The 19,866-nt window shown below is 40.8% G+C and overlaps 1 protein-coding gene and 1 long non-coding RNA gene across 2 annotated transcripts in view; one reads left to right on the forward strand and one right to left on the reverse strand.

Moving 5' to 3' along the window:
* The window catches only part of DNAH12 (dynein axonemal heavy chain 12), a 219,686-nt gene that overhangs the window by 1,036 nt on the left and 198,784 nt on the right, over positions 1–19,866 (reverse strand). Inside the window, exons 66-73 of the mRNA XM_043587710.1 lie at positions 17,904–18,041; positions 14,211–14,444; positions 13,738–13,926; positions 10,870–10,973; positions 9,065–9,269; positions 3,290–3,427; positions 2,757–2,848; positions 1,077–1,144 (exon numbers count right to left, since the gene is read on the reverse strand). Coding sequence (XP_043443645.1) covers positions 1,077–1,144; positions 2,757–2,848; positions 3,290–3,427; positions 9,065–9,269; positions 10,870–10,973; positions 13,738–13,926; positions 14,211–14,444; positions 17,904–18,041 — 1,168 coding nt within the window. The remainder of the gene's footprint in view (positions 1–1,076; positions 1,145–2,756; positions 2,849–3,289; positions 3,428–9,064; positions 9,270–10,869; positions 10,974–13,737; positions 13,927–14,210; positions 14,445–17,903; positions 18,042–19,866) is intronic.
* On the forward strand, positions 4,469–5,513 carry LOC122487354. The gene is made up of 2 exons (XR_006298359.1): positions 4,469–5,067; positions 5,178–5,513. It is a non-coding gene; the product is annotated as an uncharacterized LOC122487354 (long non-coding RNA).

Here is a 19,866-nt window from a genome sequence, read left to right on the forward strand (position 1 = left end):
GCAACATCTATGCCTGTGGGTACCTGTCTGGTTCCTAGGCCAAGGAGTTTCTTGTAGCCAGAAGACTCTAGCCACTGGCTGGTGTCAAGCCTACGTGTCTCTGAGAGGTGTACAAAGGCAGTTCAGAATCAAAATATTGATGGGAAGCCCTGGACTCTGGAAAAGTAGAAGTGGGGGAGGGCAGAGAAAATGTTACATCCCTTGGGATAAGAGCAAAAAGAGGCAGAATGATATTCCTGAAATAATATGAATGCAACACAAAATGGGAATAATATATTCCCACTGTAAACAGTAAGTCACTAAAAAAATTTTTCTTTCTGCAGTTTATTTTTTATCATTTACATCCAAGTTGGTTAGCACATGGTGCAACAATGATTTCAGGAGTAGATTCCGTAAGCCCCTTAACAATTTAGCCCATCCCTCCTGCCACAACCTCTCCAGCAACCCTCTGTTATCCACATTTAAGAGTCTTTTATGTTTTGTCCCCTCCCTGTTTTTATATTACTTTTGCTTCCCTTCCCTTCTGTTCATCTGTTCTGTGTCTTAAAGTCCTCATATGAGTGAAGTCATATGATATTTGTCTTTCTCTGACTAATTTCACTTAGCATAATACCCTCTAGTTCCATCCACGTAGTTGCAAATGGCAAGACTTCATTCTTTTTGATTGCCACTGTAATACTCCAGTGTGTGTGTGTGTGTGTGTGTCTGTGTGTGTGTACCGCATCTTCTTACAATTTTTTTTAATGTTTATTCATTTTTGAGAGACAGAGACAGAGCATGGTGGGGGAGGGGCAGAGAGAAAGAAGGAGACACAGAATCCAAAGCAGGCTCCAGGCTCTGAGCTGTCAGTACAGAGCCTGATGCAGGGCTTAAACTCACGAGCTGTGAGATCATGACCTGAGCAGAAGTCAGACACTTAACCAACTGAGCCACCCAGGTGCCCCTAAGCCACTATTTATTGTAATTGAACAAAGTCTTAATAGATTTGAGCAGAGACTTATTTGGGGGAGCCATTAAAAAATGTCTATCATTATCCTCCCTAAAACTCTAACAAATTTTGTTAGGAGTATATTTACTTGGTTTTATCCATATGATGGGCATCAGGTCAAAGAGAAGTTTGGGATGTTGCTCGGCAAGCAATCCACTGTGAAGAGAAATGGAAACATTTATTAGAAATAAGATGAAATTTGCTTCTAGAAATTGCTACTGAGATATTGGCTTTTAATACGAGAGGACTGGAAATATGCAGAGAAAGAAATATAAAACAAAACCAAGGAGGAAGCAATGAATAACAGTGGGCAAATACCAATTCTTGCTGCTTTTTAAGTACCATCCATGAAGCACACACTATCCTATCACATTTGATCATCACCATGATCTTGTCCCCTTCCTTTTCCACACACAGGTGAACAGTGAAGGCTCAGAGAGGTTGAACAGTTTTCTCATAGTAACACAGCTCTTAAGTGCCAGAGTCAGGATTCAAACATACATCTGCCTGTCTAGTAAACCTGTCTTCTTTTCCCTGTGCTATATCGTTTATTTATTTGTTTGAGAAAAGGAGGGAGGGAAGGAAGGGAGGGACAGGAGAAAAGATGAATATATATATTCATCTATGTAAGTTAAATGATAAAAATGGAGAGGTGTGCATCGGTGGCTTAGTTGGTTAAGCGTCTGACTCTTGATTTCAGTTCAGGTCATAACCTCACGGTTTCTGAGATCAAGCCCTGCATAGAGCTCCATGCTGACAGTACAAAGCCTGCTTGGGAATCTCTCTCTCTCTCTCTCTCTCTCTCTCTTTCAAAATAAACTTAAAAAAAGGAAGAGAGAAATAACCAAATGAACTAGGTGCAGCTAAGTCTGCTCAGAGCTCAGTCTTGGAATTATCTTTGTAATAATACAAAGGAGCTCCTTCCTGCTCCTCCTCAAGCGATTTTCTGGGTCTCAACATTCAACCCTCCCTTGAGAGCAAAGCCTAGCCCTGACCCTGGAAATAGAGGGTTATGCTTATTAACGGACTGATAAAGAGCAGGGCTCCAAGGGAAATAGTCTCTCCCCTTCTCTCTTACCCCTATGTATCTTATTTTTTTTTTAATTTTATTTATTTTTGAGACAGAGTGAGAGTGCAGAAGAGGTGCAGAGAGAGAGAGAGGGAGACAGAGGATCCGAAGTGGGCTGCACGCTGACACATAGAGCCCGATGTGGAGCTTGAACTCTGTGAGATCATGACCTGAGCTGAAGTCAAGAGCCAGGCGCTTAACTGACTGAGCCACCAAGGCCCCCCACCGCTATGCATTTTAAAAAGAATAGCAATGCTTGGTTTCCTAAGCTGGAAATTCAGTATTTATTTTAAATATTTATTTATTTTGTCATATAAGAGAAAGTTTTCCATTCACTAACAGAAATAGGAAGTTCATTCTAACTGTGAAATGTTCAAAAGTTAGGTGCTCCTGCACATTACAAAATGGAAGGTAACAGTCCTAAAACAGAAGAAGTAAGAAATAATTTCAACTAACTTTTCTAGTCATAAGACCATTGAAATATTAACTAAAAATTCTTCAGGACTTAAAAATACTCACTTATCAATTGCCCCAGCCTGAGTAATGATTTATGGCAAGAATTCTGATATTATTTTTTACTTGCCATAGTCCCTAGAAGAGCCCTTTTGTTGCAGGGGTGGGGTGGGGTGGGGTGGGTGGGAAGCAGTGTTCTACTTATTCATCTGCAATGAAGAAGTCTCGGCAGTTGAAAGCCCTGACCTTGTTCGGGACCAGCGTGCTCCATCAAGATATAACCCGTGGATGTAAACGCCGTCCTCTGGCGCCGTCTCAGATGTATCTGAAGGAATAACCTGAAGGGAGAGGCACATGCTAGTAACGGTCTCTTCCCCAGACAACTTTGTCTCAGAAGGAAAACATCTGCTCAATTTTCAGAACATACTCAGGGAAACGCGACTATATGATAGGTTGTGAAACTATAAATTTTTCAGTAGGAGTCTAAGTGTCAAAATGTATAATACAGTTCTTTTTGAAGCATTTTATCACTTTTTATTGTACCTCATGTTTTTGCTGAAACCGGAGAGCAGCATTAGATGATCTGAGTTAAAAATGGAGATATATATCTAAGTCCTATCAGACGTAGCAAGGCAAACATACACTTTCTTCATGAAACACAAAGAATGGAAAGAAGTCATTTATAATGGACCATAAAAATATGAATCCTGCATATCTTCCTTGATTAACTACATGATTTTGAAATAATGATATACTGTGGAATTCAGGGGGGTTTGTACCTCAAATTCATATCCTAGTAAGTCAATAGGGATGGTATATTTTCTGGCATAATTCTGCATCGCTCCAGTGAGAAAGGCTTGGGTGAAAAAGAATCCTGAGAGCCAAAACACACAAGGTTTTCCTGACGTATACCAGTCCTGGAAGGGGAAAACACAATGCACTATGTTCATTTCCAAACTCACATGAGCACCACCTGATCTGTAATTCCTGATTCTGGTTTGTGTGTTGTCCACACTTTCCACCACAGGACTCTCTTCCCCGACACAAACACGCAACCTACCTTGGCCTTCTACCTCTTTTCCCTTAGAGTCACTCTTCTTGGATAATTCAAACTAATTTTAACATTAACCTGAATAACACAAAGTTTGAAAGGTTCAAATCTACAAAGAGCTGAGAGTAAATTATTTGGGGATGTGTGACTTACTCCCACTCAAAAGCAACCATCTTCAGATATCTCATGCGGTATATGACAGAGTGTTGATTCCAGCTCCTTAAAACTCTGGACTCCTCCCTGCCTCCACGCTTACTTCAGTTCAGATGTCCATTGTCTTTTTTCTGTATCGGTGTGCACGTCTTCTCACTTCTCCCCTCTCTCTGCTCAGTACATCTAGAGTAATGTTTCCAGAGTATACCTCACCATGCATGGTTTGGATTGGATTTAGCATCTTGCATAATTCTTCAGTAATCTGCTACTACTCTACCAAATTAAAGTCTAAGCACCTTAGTCTCCTATTTAACATACTTCATAATCTAGCCCCAAATTGTATTTCCAGCTTGATTCCTTTTTAAAATTTTTATGTTTATTTATTTATTTTGAGACAGAGAGTGTGCACTCAAGTGGGGAGGGGCAGAAAGAGAGGGAGGGAGAGAATCCCAAGCAGGCTCTGCGCTGTGAGTGCAGAGCCTGACAAGGGGCTTGAACTCATGAGCCATGACATCATAACCTGAGCCAAAACCAAGAGTCAGATGCTCAGTTGACAGCCATCCAGGCACCACCCCCGCCCCCCAGCTTGATCCCTTAACAGAAGACCATGGGGGAGGGGAAGGGGGAAAAAAAAGTTACAGAGAGGGAAGGAGGCAAACCATAAGAGATTCTTAAATACAGAGAACAAACTAAGGGTAGATGGGGGGTGGGGGAGAGGGGAAAGTGGGTGATGGGCAGGGAGGAGGGCACTTGTTGGGATGAGCACTGGGTGTTGTATGGAAAACAATTTGACAATAAATTATATTAAAAACATAAAAATAAATAAACAATTCTCCTTCAAGCATCTTACATTGTAACCAGACTACACTGTGCTGGTCTTTTCTCTGCATTGGGTGGACATCTGTTGTCTTTTCTGCTTGTCTTAAAGTGACACTACTCTTCCATCCTTCTGGAAGAAGAACGTTTCTATACTCTCAACCCATCCCTTCTGGTGCAGGAACTCCACTTCCTGGGGTGGGCATGTGATTCCTGCCTGGCCAATGATACCCCCCAGTCATAGTGATTGATACAGGAATGGACATGTGACCCAGGCAAAGACAGAGATGTGGAGACTCTTGCTAGGACTTTTGGGGAAAAGATGCTCAGCTATTTGAAGTTGTGTGGATGTGAGGCCAGAGTTGCTGCTGCTGTTTTGCTACCATCACATGAGAACCTACCTGAGAATGGAGTCAAGCCTCAGAGAAATGGAGCCAGGAAATGAGGTGCAAGAATCCAGGACCAGGGCACTATTTTGTACCCCAGATCACCTCCTTCCTGGAGCCACTTGGCCCCCTGGATTTTTCAATTACTGAGGTAATAAAATTTATTTTTGTATATGTCAAATTTTGCAACAGAATCAATTCTAAATGATACAGTGCCTTTCGTTGCTCAGCTAGCTCTAAGTTCTTTTCCTTTTTTTACAGTGTCTGAAACCTCTCATAGTTTAGACCTGGCTCAAATGCTTCTTCATCCAATAAACAAACCCTGCTTTCCTGAGCTAGAAGAACTCTCTCCCTTTGAATTCCCAGAGCATTTTACAAGTTGATCTGCTATGACACATCCCTTACTCTATTATATTCGTGGTTGGTTTGTTTTTTCTTAGATACATAGCTTATCCCCGTGTAGGCTATTGGCAACTTGAAGGCAGGGCTTACGTTGTCATTGCCTTTTTATCTCACAAAGCACACAACAAGATGTTTTGGACAAAATGGGTCTCAGTTCACATTAGTTGAGAGAATAAAATGAATCAATAAAATGAACTTTGTCTCTGAGCGAGCAGTGCACTGTGGGAAGAAGCCAGCTTTGCTTCCTGGGAGGAAGAGAACAAACCACTGCTGGAGATGTTGCAATAGTCCAAGCTACCAAATCAAGAAAAGGTAGAGAAAGAGGCGGGGCTTGACAAGGACACAAGCCAGGCAGATCCAGCACTGTGCGCAAGAAAGCTGTAAGAACCCAGAAGGCAAGTGTATAGAAAATTCCCTGGCTCACTCCAGGGCTTCATTTAGCCAAGAATGTCATGAGTGTCTGGGTCAGTGACTTGTACAGAGTTTCTGAATTAGCTACCATTTACTGGATGCTTAGTGCTTGCCAGGCATTGTGCTAACCACTTGACATGCATCACCTCATTTAGTCCACAAAATAACTCCGTGAGTTATTCCTCCCATTTTACAGACAAGGAAACTGGAGTGCAGAAAGATGAGTAATATTCTGCTCCAAGTCACACAGTCACTAAGTGTCAGATTCAGGATTTAACCTGAGAGTATAGCCAGTGTGTAAAACGCTTAGAAAAAATAAATAAAAAGCACAAGAAGGAAAAAGGGAAGATAAATAGGGTAAATGGTGATAGAGAAATGAGGAAAAGACAGAAACTCCAGATGACTCATTTGCTTAATTAAGAAGCATTAGGAGATGAAGTCAAGACTCCAGGAGAGGGGGAGCCTGGGTGGCTCAGCTGGTTAAGTGTCTGACTTTGGCTCAGGTCATGATCTCACTGTTTGTGGGTTCAAGCTCTGCATTGGGTTCTCTGGTGTCAGCACAGAGCCTGCTTCAGATCCTCTGTCCGCTCCCGTCCCCACCACCGCCCCCCCCCCCCCCCGCCTCTCCCCTGCTTGTGCTCTGTCTCAAAAATAAATAAACCTTTAAAAAAAAGAGTCCAGGATAAAGAAAGGTAAGAGGAAAACTGTATGGCTTCTCTAAGGGTAAGAGGACAATGGGGACAGATCCATTCAGAGGGAGGCATGTGGTGAAGGATGATAAAGGTGCCTGATAATAGAGTGAGGTCTTTCTTACTCATTCGAATGGAATGATTCTAAGGGAAAATCCAGATTTCAGGAAGTAGGGAGTTGGACATGAACTTCACATCAACAACAAAAGGAATTTGTCCTGGAGACTATCCCTGCTGGCACCATGCCAGGACCCCTCTGAAAGACCAAGGTAATGGCTCTTGAATGCCCTTCAGGAAGAAGCAGTATATGGAAAGTGCAAGCAGTTCCAAAAAAAGCTTGGGAAATGAACTGGAGTATAAAAAAAAGGAAGACTGTGACAAGGGGAGGATACGATTAACTACAAGGCAAATGCCTTTTTTTTCTTTATTTTTTTTTAGTATTTATTTTTGAGAGAGAGAGACAGACAGAGGGTGAGCAGGGGAGGGGCAGAAAGAGAGAGGGAGACACAGAATCCATAGAAGCCTCCAGGTTCTGAGCTGTCAGCACAGAGCCCAACACAGGGCTTGAACTCACAAGCCGTGAGATCATGACCTGAGCCAAAATTGGATGCTTAACCGACTGAGCCACCAGGTGCCCCTAAGGCAAATGCTGTTGATAAGGGATGGGAAGAGGCAGGTCCACACAGGAGGAACTCCGAAGACATGTTGTACATGTGGCCAGGATTCACCTAGTAGACACAGTTTACCTATCAAATTAGCAAAGATAAAAAACAACATATATCTGAGAAACAGGCCCTCTTATTCACTATTGTTGGGGATACAATGAAATAATTTTTCTGGCTGATTAGGTAATATCAAAACTCTAAAAATCAAAACCCTAAAATATCAAAAACCCTAAAAATATCCAAATGGAATTGATTACAGCATTAAAAGAATGAAGATCCACTGACCAAACGAATAAGGATTCACTGAACAAGAGGAATTTTTCTAGAAACGCAAGGATGGTTTTCCACTTGGAAATCTAGTGAATAGTTCAATGCAATAAGCTAACGAGGGGGAAAAAATCACATCATTATCAATAAATGCTGAAAAGGCATTTGATAAAGTTCAACAATTTATGATTTTACCAAAGAATAGTCCACTTTTACTGAATTCTTACCACATACCATGGACTGTTACCCTATGAGGTAAAATTAAACATTTTATGGATGAGAAAACCATTATGTGGCAACTCTTCTAGAGCTTGAACACTGACAACCCCAATGTAGACTGTTTCTTTTGTTAAATGTAAAATCTATACAACCAGCTCCTATAAATTAATTTTTAAGAAATAGTTCAAAAGAAAAATGGGCCTAGGAAGGAGATGAAGAGGCGATTCATAGAAAATACAAATGGTAAGCACACACACCAAAAGAAACACAAGCTCACCAGTTACCAAAAAAAAAAGCAAATTGAAATAAGATATTATCAATCTATTCAATTGGTAAAAATTAAGAAGGGGTATATGAGAAAGCTGCTCTCTCCACATCCTCACAAGCACTGGCTATTTTATGATTAGCTTCTACAGTGAAACAAATAAAGTTCTTCTGTAATAAAAAGGCAACTAGGGACACCTGGGTGACTCAGTCGGTTAAGTGTCCAACTCTTGATTTTGGCTCAAGTCATGATCTCACTGTCGGTTGTGAGATCAAGCCCCAAGTCTGGTTCCGTGCTGGGTGTGGAGCCTGCTTGAGATCTGCCCTCTCTCTCTCTCTCTTTCTCACTCTGCCCCTCCCCCCCTAAAAAAAAGAAAAAAAAAAGGCAACTAAACAGGGAAAGGTCATATACCTAATTTGAATTTCCAAAAAGTGTTTTTGGGGCTCTCCCCAACTCTCATAAATATTAACCCACATAAATATTAACCCCACATAAATATTAACCATACAATGGGGGCAAGCCAAGGAGCTAAGGAAGAGAAATAGTGCCCTGAACATCCTTTATATGTGTATTTTGGGATGGAGGGTGGAGACTTAAAAGCATTCAACGTTTCCCTGGTTTTATGAGATAAGGGATAAGAAGCATGGATTTTAAGACAGTGGCCAATTATTGGTAAATCCATATCTCAGGCTCTTTTTTGAGATTTACCCCCAGTATTAAAACTACAAGACCAAATATGTAGTCTCAGAGAACCACAGACTTAGAATCTTTTTTTTTCCATGTTTTGTTTATTTTTGAGAGGGAGAGTATGAGTGGGGGAGGGGCAGAGAGAGAGGGAAAGAGAAAATCCCAAGCAGGCTCTGTGCTGACAGCAGTGAGCCCAATGCAGGGCTTGAACTCATGAACTGTGAGATCATGACCTGAGCTGAAGTCAGACATTCAACCAACTGAGCCACCCAGGTGCCCCAAACTTAGAACGTTAAAAAAATATGTCACATTTTACTTGGACTATGTAAAGTAAAATTTTAATTTTCTACTGAGTACTTTGAAATATGTGTAATTTTTAACATTCTAAAATTTTGGTTAGATTACCATGAAACCAGTAACCACATTCCATTCAACCCAGAGACACCGAAGTGACCAGAGTGTTTTCTAATCTCTCTGCAGTCAACCAAAAACTAAAATTATACACACACACACACACACACACACACACACATAATCCTTTACCTGTAAAAAGTTCAACCGGGCTAGAAAATCTGTGACGTAACTTCCTAGGGGTTTAAGACTTGGATATGATCGTGCAGCCCATATTTCTGGAACCTTTCCAACAAGCAAACTGCCAGAGAGTGCCTCCAGTGCAGAATCCATTACGACCAAACCCTTAATAGCTTTTTCAAGGTCCCGTAGAGTATTGCGTATAGTTCTAATTAAACTGCAAAGAAAAGAATCACATTATCATTGTACATACGCTGGTAAATATCAACATACTGTTTTTCCAGAAAAAGAAATCTCACTCACGGCTTTATGGGAGTGTTTCCCCGAATGTACTCACCTCCCTCTTGGTAATGGAAGGTACTTTTAGGTGATACTTGGATGAACCTTTTTTAAGTTTATTTATTTTGAAAGAGAGAGAGAGAGCATGAGAGAGGCAGAGAGAGGGAGAGAGAGAGAATCCTAAGCAGGCTCCGCACTGTCAGTGCAGAGCCCGATGCAGCGTTTGAGCCCACAAACTGTGAGATCATGACTTGAGCCGAAATCAAGAGTTGGATGCTTAACCGACTGAGCCACCCATGCATGCCTGGATGAAACTTTTTCATTTTAATCATTACGTAATACAGAAAATGGTACCAAACAGCATATCAAAATTGTTTTCTGGGTGTTATGGCTTAAGACCAGGCTAATTTAAGCAGAGGATGATTTGGGGGAAAATATTAGGTAAATGATGTTCCAGATGGCATGAAAATATGGAAGAGTTATAAACGTGTAATGCAAAGGCTGACATTTGTGAAATGATGCATTAAAGCATAGAGCATATATTCACTGATATGCTTGCAAAGACTTTGCTTCTCACATAGGCCCAAACTGCTGAGAACACCATAAATATACCTGAAGTAAGGGTTTGAGGCTAGAAGCCTAAGCAACAGAGAGATAATATGGTAGTACATATAAACATGTATGGTCTTTAAATAAAAAATACTGAACTAAGGCATCATAGTGTTTAAATATGTTTTGTTTTTAAATGTCAGCAAATCCTGAAACCCAAATAAACTTGAAAACATTTTAGAAAACTCATGACCAAAACAATTTCTCCATCCCTTAAGCCGTATTGTACTGTAGAAAATTCAGTGAAAAAATTCAAAGGGGCACCTGGGTGGCTCAGTCAGTTAAGTGTCTGACTCTTGATTTCAGCTCAGGTCATGATCTCATGGTTCATGAGTTTGAGCCCCATGTTAGGCTCTGTGCTAACAGTGTGGAACCTGCTTGGGATTCTTTTTTCCTCTCTCTCTCTCTGCCCCTCCCTCACTCTTCCTTTCTCTCTCTCTCCCTCTTTGAAGATACATAAATAAACATTTAAAAAATTCAAAGCAAAAATTTGTTTGCTATCATGGGGTACCTAATCAACCTAGGTTGGACTCAGGAAGAAAAGGGAGGGTGCATGTGTCACATGGTGGAACAATGACAAAAGAGGTAACTACATACAGGCTCAATTAATATTCATTTGGTCCTGAGTTCCTGAGGAGACTAGGAAAGGATGGATGAAAAATTATGATGAATGAATATTTTCACATAAATTTCACAAAAATAAATTCACATGTAAGTAAAAATAGATCTCATTTCCATCATCATTTTTGCATTCTAAAAGATACCCTCGCTTCTGGGGCGGAAGATGATACAACTTTAAAGAGTAGGAATGGATCCTAAGGAAATGGCAGGTTTGGATAATTTTTTCTTAAAATTTTAATGTGTGTCTTTTTTTTTTTTATCAACTTGGGTTGGTTGTCTTCTGAACCCACAAGGGTAGAGATCCTTACTTGTTAAATCTTTCCATTTCTTGTACTAACACAGTATTCATGCTCTCTTCATAGCTCACAGGATACTTCAATAGTGCTGTTTCAATGTTGAAATCATTCGGTAGCTAAGAGAATGGGTTTGGAAGGTCACATATTACACTCAGAATGGATAATTCACTTCATTCAGCTGTCCTATCCCTAATAGCTAACACGAGGCAGTTACTGTGGGCTGAGCATTGTGCTAGCTGCTTCCCATACATTATCTCATTTCACCTTTACCTTACACTCTCAGGTGGCCATTATCATCTCCATTATACAGATGAGGATATTCAAGTACAGTTAACCCTTGAACAGTGCAGGTTAGGGCACCGACTCCACACCCGCCCCCCCCCCCCCCATATAGTCAAAACTCCATGTATAAATTCAACTCTCCAGAAACTTAAAAAAAAATTTTTTTTTTAATGTTTTTATTTTTGAGACAGAGACAGACAAATCGCAAGCGGGGGAGGAGCAGAGAGAGCGGGAGACACAGAATCCAAAGCAGGCTCCAGGCTCTGAGCTGTCAGCACAGAGCCCAATGCGGGGCTCGAACTCACAGACTGTGAGATCATGACCTGAGCTGAAGTTGGACGCTCAACCCACTGAGCCACACAGGCGCCCCCAAAAACTTTTTTTTAATTAAAAAAATTCTTTTTGATATTTGTTTATTTTTGAGAGAGAGAGAGACACAGACAGAGCATGAGCAGGAAAGGGGCATAGAGAGAGGGAGACACAGAATCCTAAGCATGCTCCAGGCTCTGAGCTGTCAGCCCAGAGCCTGACGTGGGACTTGAACCCATGGACTGTGAGATCATGACCTGAGCTGAAGTTGGACGCCCAACCGATTGAGCCACCCAGGTGCCCCTCCAAAAACTTAGTTACTAATAACCTACTATTGACTGGAAGCCTTACCACTAACATAAACAGTCAACACATATTTTGTATGTCATATGTATTCTATACTGTATTCTTGCAATAAAGGAAGCTAGAAAGAAAATATTAAGAACATCTTAAAGAAGGGAAGAAACATATTACCGTGCTATATTTATAAAAATAAATTCATATGTATCTGTGCAGTTCAAACCTGTGTTGTTCAAGGGTCAACTGTACAGAGAGGTTAAATAACTGCCCAAGGGCACACAGCCAAAAGGTGATTTGTTTAAACCCACAGGTCTCTAACTGTAAAGCCCATGCTCTTTACTATAGGCTATGGCACTTTGCAGAAGATACAGATTTCTGAAAAGCCATGTGATTTCTTTTGTAAGCCAAATCTCATTTTCCACTCATAGAACAGATTTTCCATTTCATAACTGTTTTAGGGTTATTTTCAATCAGTTATTAAGTGGCTGCAAATAGCTTAGCTTACCCCACTTTCAAATAATTAATGTGTGACTGTAGCGGGGTTCCAGGTTATAGAGAGAGAAGACTATCTGATTTCTATGAGGCACCTCAGAGATGCTTGAGAAGTGAAGGGGACTTTGGGACTGATAACCAAGTCTTAATACACTGGAGGTCACACTCCTAAAAGGCAAAGAAGTTTCCCAATCAGGGAAGTTCTGAACAAAGAACTGAGCTGCCCAGAGTGTCTGTAGATGATGGTCCCTGAGTGGTGCAAAAGACTTACAAGAATGTAAGTCACACTAGCTGCTGTCATTCAAGGACCCTTGATGCCAAATAAGTCCAAAATGCCACTGTTAGGTAACTTCCTGTTAGGGACCTTGTGAGAGCCACCATTCTGCAAGGGCCAGAACCACCACTCCCCATCCCCCGAGATAAACTGCAGAACCAGTAAGGGACCACGGGGGAGAGAGGCAAAGAGCAGAAGCAGCAGTCCAGGGGACAGAGTGGGAGGAGACTGGCTGGCTTTCACCCAAGGGTTACAGCAGGGCAGCTCCCCTCTTTCTCCAGTGGCTGCAGCAATGTGTCCTGTGAGGAGGCTCTCCTTAAGGGGGGGGGGGGGGCGTGCTGTCCATGGGTCTTCAAGACAGATGGACTATGGGTCAGGCTCTGCTCTGTCAGAATACTTGACACTGAAATATGGGGACAATTACAGTATTTACCCCAGAGGGGAATCGTGAAGATCTGCACATGCGATCATAATCCTTCTAAAGTTCCCTTTGTAGTTCCTTATGGAATTTAAGACACAGAAAAAAGGTGACAGGAAAGAGTATCTTCCCATTCTACCTAGTAGGCTAAGTACTTCGAGCTATATTATGAAGGAAAAAAAGGTGTAGTTGCTAATTTAGTGCTGATCTTACCTTCCTGTGCCCCCTCACTCCCTAAGATACAGATTAAAAACTGTTCACTCCTTGAACCATCAAATTCAGACCATTTCCTCCAGTTTTTAAAAAGTAGGTCTATTCATTATCTTTGGAAACAATAATAAGTCATATGTTCATTCGCTCATCCACAACTATAGTTGCTAAGAACTTAACTATGTGCCATCATGCAAATCATTTTAAATCCATGTTTTGTTTTTGTTTTAGAGAGCGTATGTGCACACATGAGCAGGGGAGGAGGAGGGAGAGACAGAGAATCCTAAGCAGGCTCCATGCTCCACATGGGGCTCGATCCCACAACCCTGGGATCATCACCTTAGCCAAAATCGAGAGTCGGATGCTCAACTGAGCGAGCCACCCAGGCACCCCAAATTCATGATCTTTTAAATGTTCACAAGAACCTTATACAGTTGGTACTATAATCACCACTTTACAGATTTGGGAACTAATCCTCACAAAGGCAAAGTATCTCACTCAAGATCCTAATGCTGTTCAACCGGAGTGCTCAGATTGCCATTTCAGGACCACTTTAATTTACATTATAAGCATCAGATTCTAAACTAAACATCACCTTGTTGAGAATATCTTCAGTAATTTCTAATAGAATCTGGTCAGTACTTCCTGAGGACCTGGTCTGTTTGGAGCCTCCCTGGGTGAGAAGCAAGGACTCAAAGAGGACTTTGGTTTGATGCAGATCTTTGGAGATATCAACATTTTCATGTAATCCAAATATCTCAGGGTGTTGAGTAAATGGAAGTTTCTACCAGAAAACAGATGAAGAAAGAAGCATCACATTTTCACCAGATACATTAATTGAAAAGGTAAACACATGCAGCCTCAAAAGGGTTAAAAATCAACTACACATTAATCCACGAGACATCAAACTCTCCCAATTTTCAGTAATTTCTAGAAACAAAAGATACTGAAAGTTGATTGAAAACCATACTACTTGGCCAGCCCTCTATATTACAGGGGAACATTTCATTATTTGCTTTTAGAAAAATCACACTTAGGTCTAACCCCATTTTCAGTGACATCAGTTACCTTAATGAATTCAATGTACTCATCGTAGGAGCCTTTGGGAGGTGCAAAATAGTTTCCACTGGGAGAAAACTTGTAATGAGGGTTTTCAATTATTTGTGGATTATAAAAGTCAGCCAGCATGGTTAAGAGGAGACGTCTGTCCCAATCATCTGTCACTCTTCCTCCATAGTTACATTCCCCAGTCAGGTAGGAGATGGCTTCAAATGGAATTGTGTTGTACTCATTTATAAATAACTGAAACAAAGAAAAAATGAAGTGAGAAAAACCTTAAAGTCTTTCACGTCATTTCCATTTTAAGATGAAATTAAGTGTCCACATGCATAGAGGTGGGGTTGAAAGAATTATCACCATGAGTTACCTTTGGATGGCTGGGATTGTTCATATTTATTTTAAATTACTTTGCTTATCTGCATCTTCCAATTTGGTGGGGGGGGCAGGGTGGGAAATAAACATGTATTGCTTCTGTGATAAGAAAACTGTTTAACAAAAAGAAGATGACATGAAAATTACCAAGTCTTTTTCATATGGATTTGGGTAATTTGCCCTTGTTTTAGGGTATTGGTTGTTAATTAGGGGCAATTTTGTCCCCAAGGGGACATCTGGCAATATCTGGGGACATTTTAGATCTGTGGTTGGAGGTGTTACTGCCATCTAGTGGGCAGAAACTTGAGACGCTGCTAAACAGTGCACAGGACAGTTGCCCACAGTAAGGAGCTATCTGACCCCAAATGCCAAGAGCACCAACGCCGAGAACCAGGTGCCTGGTTTTGGGCACTGTTTGCAATGTGATAAAAACAAAGAAATTCCAAACTTTAGTACCAAAGCCTGGTTCACACAACATGACACCATTTACAATAGTAATAAAAACTGGAACACCTGGCTGGCTCAGTCAGAAAAGCATCTGACTCTTGATCTCGGGGTTGTGAGTTTGAGCCCCAGTTGGGTATAGAGATTACTTAAATAAATAAAACTTTAAAAAGTAATAAAAACTACTATTTTCATAGCTTTTATATTGTCTTGTTCATCTCCCAATAACCCTGTAAAGTAGGAAACTGAATCTGGGAAATGTGAAATGATATGAAGGCCTGAATTTATTTCTCCTTTACATTTTCCCACACACAGGAATTTTGGTAGTATATGTATTGGGATGGTATAAGTTACTGGATGGGAGCTTTTTCTTGCCCCTGAAAATTACCTAATAGTGCAGGAATTATAGCAGAAATGGTACACAGTTAAGAAAAAATATCCCTAAATTATCCAGAGCCAACTTAAAAGAAGATATCAATCTTTTTTGGAGACTTCCATGTTTTCAGGAGGAAGAGAAGTATCAAGAGATATGAATAGGAGACAGACAGAGGGAAAGTACTCTTTGGGGGGTGGGGCATGATGAATAAGTCATTTGTGAAAGAGGAGAGTTTCTCTCTTTCTTCTCTTTGGGGGAAAGAAAGGTGTGTTTAACTGGGTTTCCCTCCTTCCCCAAAACTAAAGGAAGAAACCACAAGAGAAATTCATGTTAAATTCATGGCAAATGCAAGATGTAGAGAACAACTCATTCCTTGGTTGTCTATCAACTTAGCCATCAGTTTCATTGATTAACCTTTTTGGAAGCAAGCAGTATTTTGCTGGTATGACTAGGTAAAGATGGTTTAAAGACTGCCCCCTCTCAAGTACCCTGTTCTTGAAGATATAAAAGATAGATTTAATCTATGCCTTCCAGCTCCAGTGTTGGGACCAGAAAGGTTGATGACACCAGAGGCTGCAGGCAGGGGCCTGGCCAGAAGGTGGAGAATTCTCAGTTGACTGGTTTTCTGCAGTAGGATGGTTTTAGCAAGACATTCTCCAAGCTTGCGGCTCTATCTACTAAATTATTTTTAAAAAACAAACAAACCCAGTACTTAGAATCAATGTCATTTTATCATGTAATCGTGATTCTATAAGCACTAATTTCATCAGTTGTTCAGGGATTTTCAAATTGATACGTTTGTTCTAGTTAAGGTTTCTGCCTTGTGTAAAAGAAAAAAGAGGGGCGTCTGGGTGGCTCAGTTGGTTGAGCATCTGACTTCATCTCAGGTCATGTTCTCATGGTTCATGAGTTTGAGCCCCACATCGGGCTCACTGCTGTTACTGCAGAACCCGCTTCAGATCCTCTGTCCCCCTCTCTCTCTGCCCCTCTCCAACTCATGCTCGCTTTCTCTCTCAAAAATGAATAAACATTTATCTAAAAAAAGGAAGAGTTGATAAAATATCAGCAGTTTCTATAAAAATTATCTGTTATGCTATAAATATGATTAAATATTCATACCCTTACAAAACCCCACCTAAGTAAAACCTAATAGCATCAAGTGGGTTTTATCAACACTTCTGGTTTCCCTTTACGAGGCTCCATGTCACAAAGGCTCTTGTCACAGCAAAGAAGCAGAAATATATTAATACTCTGGTTGTCCATCTGGATTACTATATTTAGTAAAATATGACAGAAATAATGAGAAAAGTATTGGGGTTGGAGAGACTGGAGTTCAAATCCTACCTCAATGGGCAAACTCATTTCTTAGCTTTGGTTTTCTCAAAAATAGGGATAATACCAACCTTACAGGGGTGCTGTGAGGAATAAAATTAATATAAGTAATGTGCCTAGTTCTAAATCTGAGTCAGTAGGAATTTACAGCAGTTTTTTTTTTTTGCCGGGAGGGGGCCAGGGGCTGCTGACTATCAGAATAGATCACATTGTGAGTCTACAGAAACTGGAAAACGCTGCCACTCACTCTTCCAGCCTCTTTTATTTATTTTTTAAATGTTTATTTGTTTTTGAGAGTGTGAGCAGGGGAGGGACAGAGAGAGAGGAGACACAGAATCTGATGCAGGCTCCAGGCTCTGAGTGGTCAGCACAGAGCCTGATGCAGGGCTTGAACTCACAGACCGCAAGATCATGACCTGAACCGAAGTCAGATGCTTAACCAACTGAGCCACCCAGGCACCCATTCCAGCCTCTTTCAGAGATAAAGGTTAGGCCTGCAAGTTAGACGTTGAACTGGGGTTTAGAGGTCGAAAAAGCAGAAACATCAAAGAATCTTTTTTTGATGACATCAGAGGGCCTGGAGTAGACCAGAGTCTGTGCAGCAGCTCTCTGAGCAGTGGTGTCTAATATTCAACCAGGGTTGAGGAGCTGCTGTTACCAAGACATGGTGTGAATCTGGATATGAGTCTGGATGCCTGGGCTGGCCAGCCATCTTGGTGATTCTATGATCTACCCAAATATTCATTTCATAAATTCCTTTTCTACTTAGAGCTAAATTGTAGCTTTGACTGAGCAGAGGAAGAGAGTAGAGAATAATAAGGACCTATAGAAAGCCAACACTTAAGGAAGGCACTGCAGAAAGACAGAAAGAACCAAGGTCCTTGATGGCAACACTTGCTGAATCAACCAACTCCAGAGCCTGTCCTTCCTCTGTACCTCTTTATTATGTGAGATGATAAGTTCCATTATGGCTTAAGCCAGTTCGAATCAGGTTTTCTGTTATTTGCAGCAGCAGAAATCCATAGAGATAGTGCTTCATAAACCATAGTTATAATTTTTACTACTATCTCCCACCTACTAGTGATGTTGGGAGGAGTAAGTTTATCTAAGCAAAGGGAATTGCCTAGGGCCTGACACACAGTGATCCTCCAGCAATGTTAATTCCTTTCTAATTTTACCTGTAGTTGTTGAATACTGATGCGTAAGTCAGATTCATTAAATCCATATGGAATATTCCAACCAAGAGGACCAAATTTCTTTCTCTCTTGCACAAGGGCATGAAAAAAACAAACTCCAAACAGCAACTTCTCCCATGCCTTTAGTATAAAAATTATGCAACAAGAGAAAATTTTGATCAGATTTCCATTAGTAAAATGAGGGGAATCAACAGTATTTTTCATTATATGAGTCTATGATCATATATTTCTGCAAACTTCTATTTAAAAACAATGCATACTATAAAAACTATTAATCTTATGACTCAAAACCTCCAAAGCTAGACAAACTGCAATATTAAACTTGATTAAAATGCAAAAGTTCTACCATTTGCCAAAGTAGTAGCTACTAATACTTTGGTATTGTTTAGATATTTACAACTTCAGTAGCTCAATGTTATCCTGTAGCCTCACTGGCATATGCTCACTACAAGTGAGCGAACATAGTCATTATGATAGGAATAAACCCGAATACATAGTTCCTGATTCTATGACTTTCCATGTGGAGGTCACTTTTGAAACCCTTGTTTATGCTCTCCTGGCGTCTTCATATGTGTCGGTGCTCTGGAGGATGGCCATCCACCCCTATGAAGACCCCCTCCCCCACCGCCCCAAGTAAATTTCAAGTATGCTACCTTGATGGTTTAAGTTAGATCACATAGCTCCAAATGCAGTAAAAATCCTTCCAACTACCTTCATATGACGCAGTAGTAGAAATTATTTTTATAATATTAAAGTACAAGCACAGGGGCACCTGGGTAGCTCAGTTGTATAAGCATCAGACTTCTGCTCAGGTCAAGATCTCGTGATCTGCGGTCAGTGGGTTTGAGCCTGACATTGGGCTGTGTGCTGACCCCTCAGAGCCTGGAAGACTGCTTTGGATTCTGTGTCTCCCTCTCTCCGCCCCTACCCTGCTTATGCTCTCTCTCTCTCTCAAAATAATAAACATTAAAAATTAAAAAAAAAATACAAGTACACCATGGCATTACTGAATACCTATATTCCTGAAATGTACATAAATTAAAGCATATTTTAAGTAATACTGAAAGAAAACTGTGGTGAAAGTTTTTTTTTTAATGTTTATTTATTTTTGAGAGAGAGAGAGAGAGAGAGAGAGAGAGAGAGAGAATGCAAACAGGGGAAAGGCAGAGAGAGAGGGAGACATAGAATCCAAAGTAGGGTCCAGGCTCTGAGCTGTCAGTACAGAGCCCAATGTAGAGCCTCAAACTCACAGACCGTGAGATCATGACCTGAACTGAAGAAAGCCGCTTAACTGACTGAGCCACCCAGGTGCCCCTGTGGTGAAACATTTAACAGGGGAAACCTTTTGGCAATGAGAGCAATAACCTAATTTATGTGTATTTCCCACATATTTTCACACAATGGAATTTTTCTTAAGGAAGTCATAATCCCTCCACATTTTTGGTCTGTGCTTGTGGGCCAGAAACGGTCCTGTGGTATGAGAGAAATCTTGGGATTTCTTGCAGGAGCTCAAACCCTAGATGGGGATCAGACATCATACCACCTTTTCCATTTTATTAAGCTCTTTTCCTAGCTAAAACACCAAATATCCTCCTTTTCTCCCAGACTTTCAAATAAATTTATTGCTCAGAACTAGGGGCATGCAGAAGGTATGAAGCAGAGAGAAACTAGCTGGCTTACAAAGAATTCAATTCTTTATTTTCAATTCTATTATTTTTCTAGCTCAAATAGGCCAGTGTGATAAATGGCATGTTGGGGTGAGGGCAGGGAATCAATTTCCCTTAGTATTGACGTTTCTTTCCATGTGCAGAGACTCAGTGTAACACTTCTGGATTTTCCCCATCCTTGCATTAATCACTGCAGGAGAAGGGACCTATCTGGTTGATAAATTTGGGAAAAGTTAACCAGATATGCTTTGCTCAGCTTTTCCCTCTTCGTCTTAGAA

The sequence above is a fragment of the Prionailurus bengalensis genome, chromosome A2 (assembly GCF_016509475.1).
Source record: "Prionailurus bengalensis isolate Pbe53 chromosome A2, Fcat_Pben_1.1_paternal_pri, whole genome shotgun sequence".
Taxonomy (NCBI): domain Eukaryota; kingdom Metazoa; phylum Chordata; class Mammalia; order Carnivora; family Felidae; genus Prionailurus; species Prionailurus bengalensis.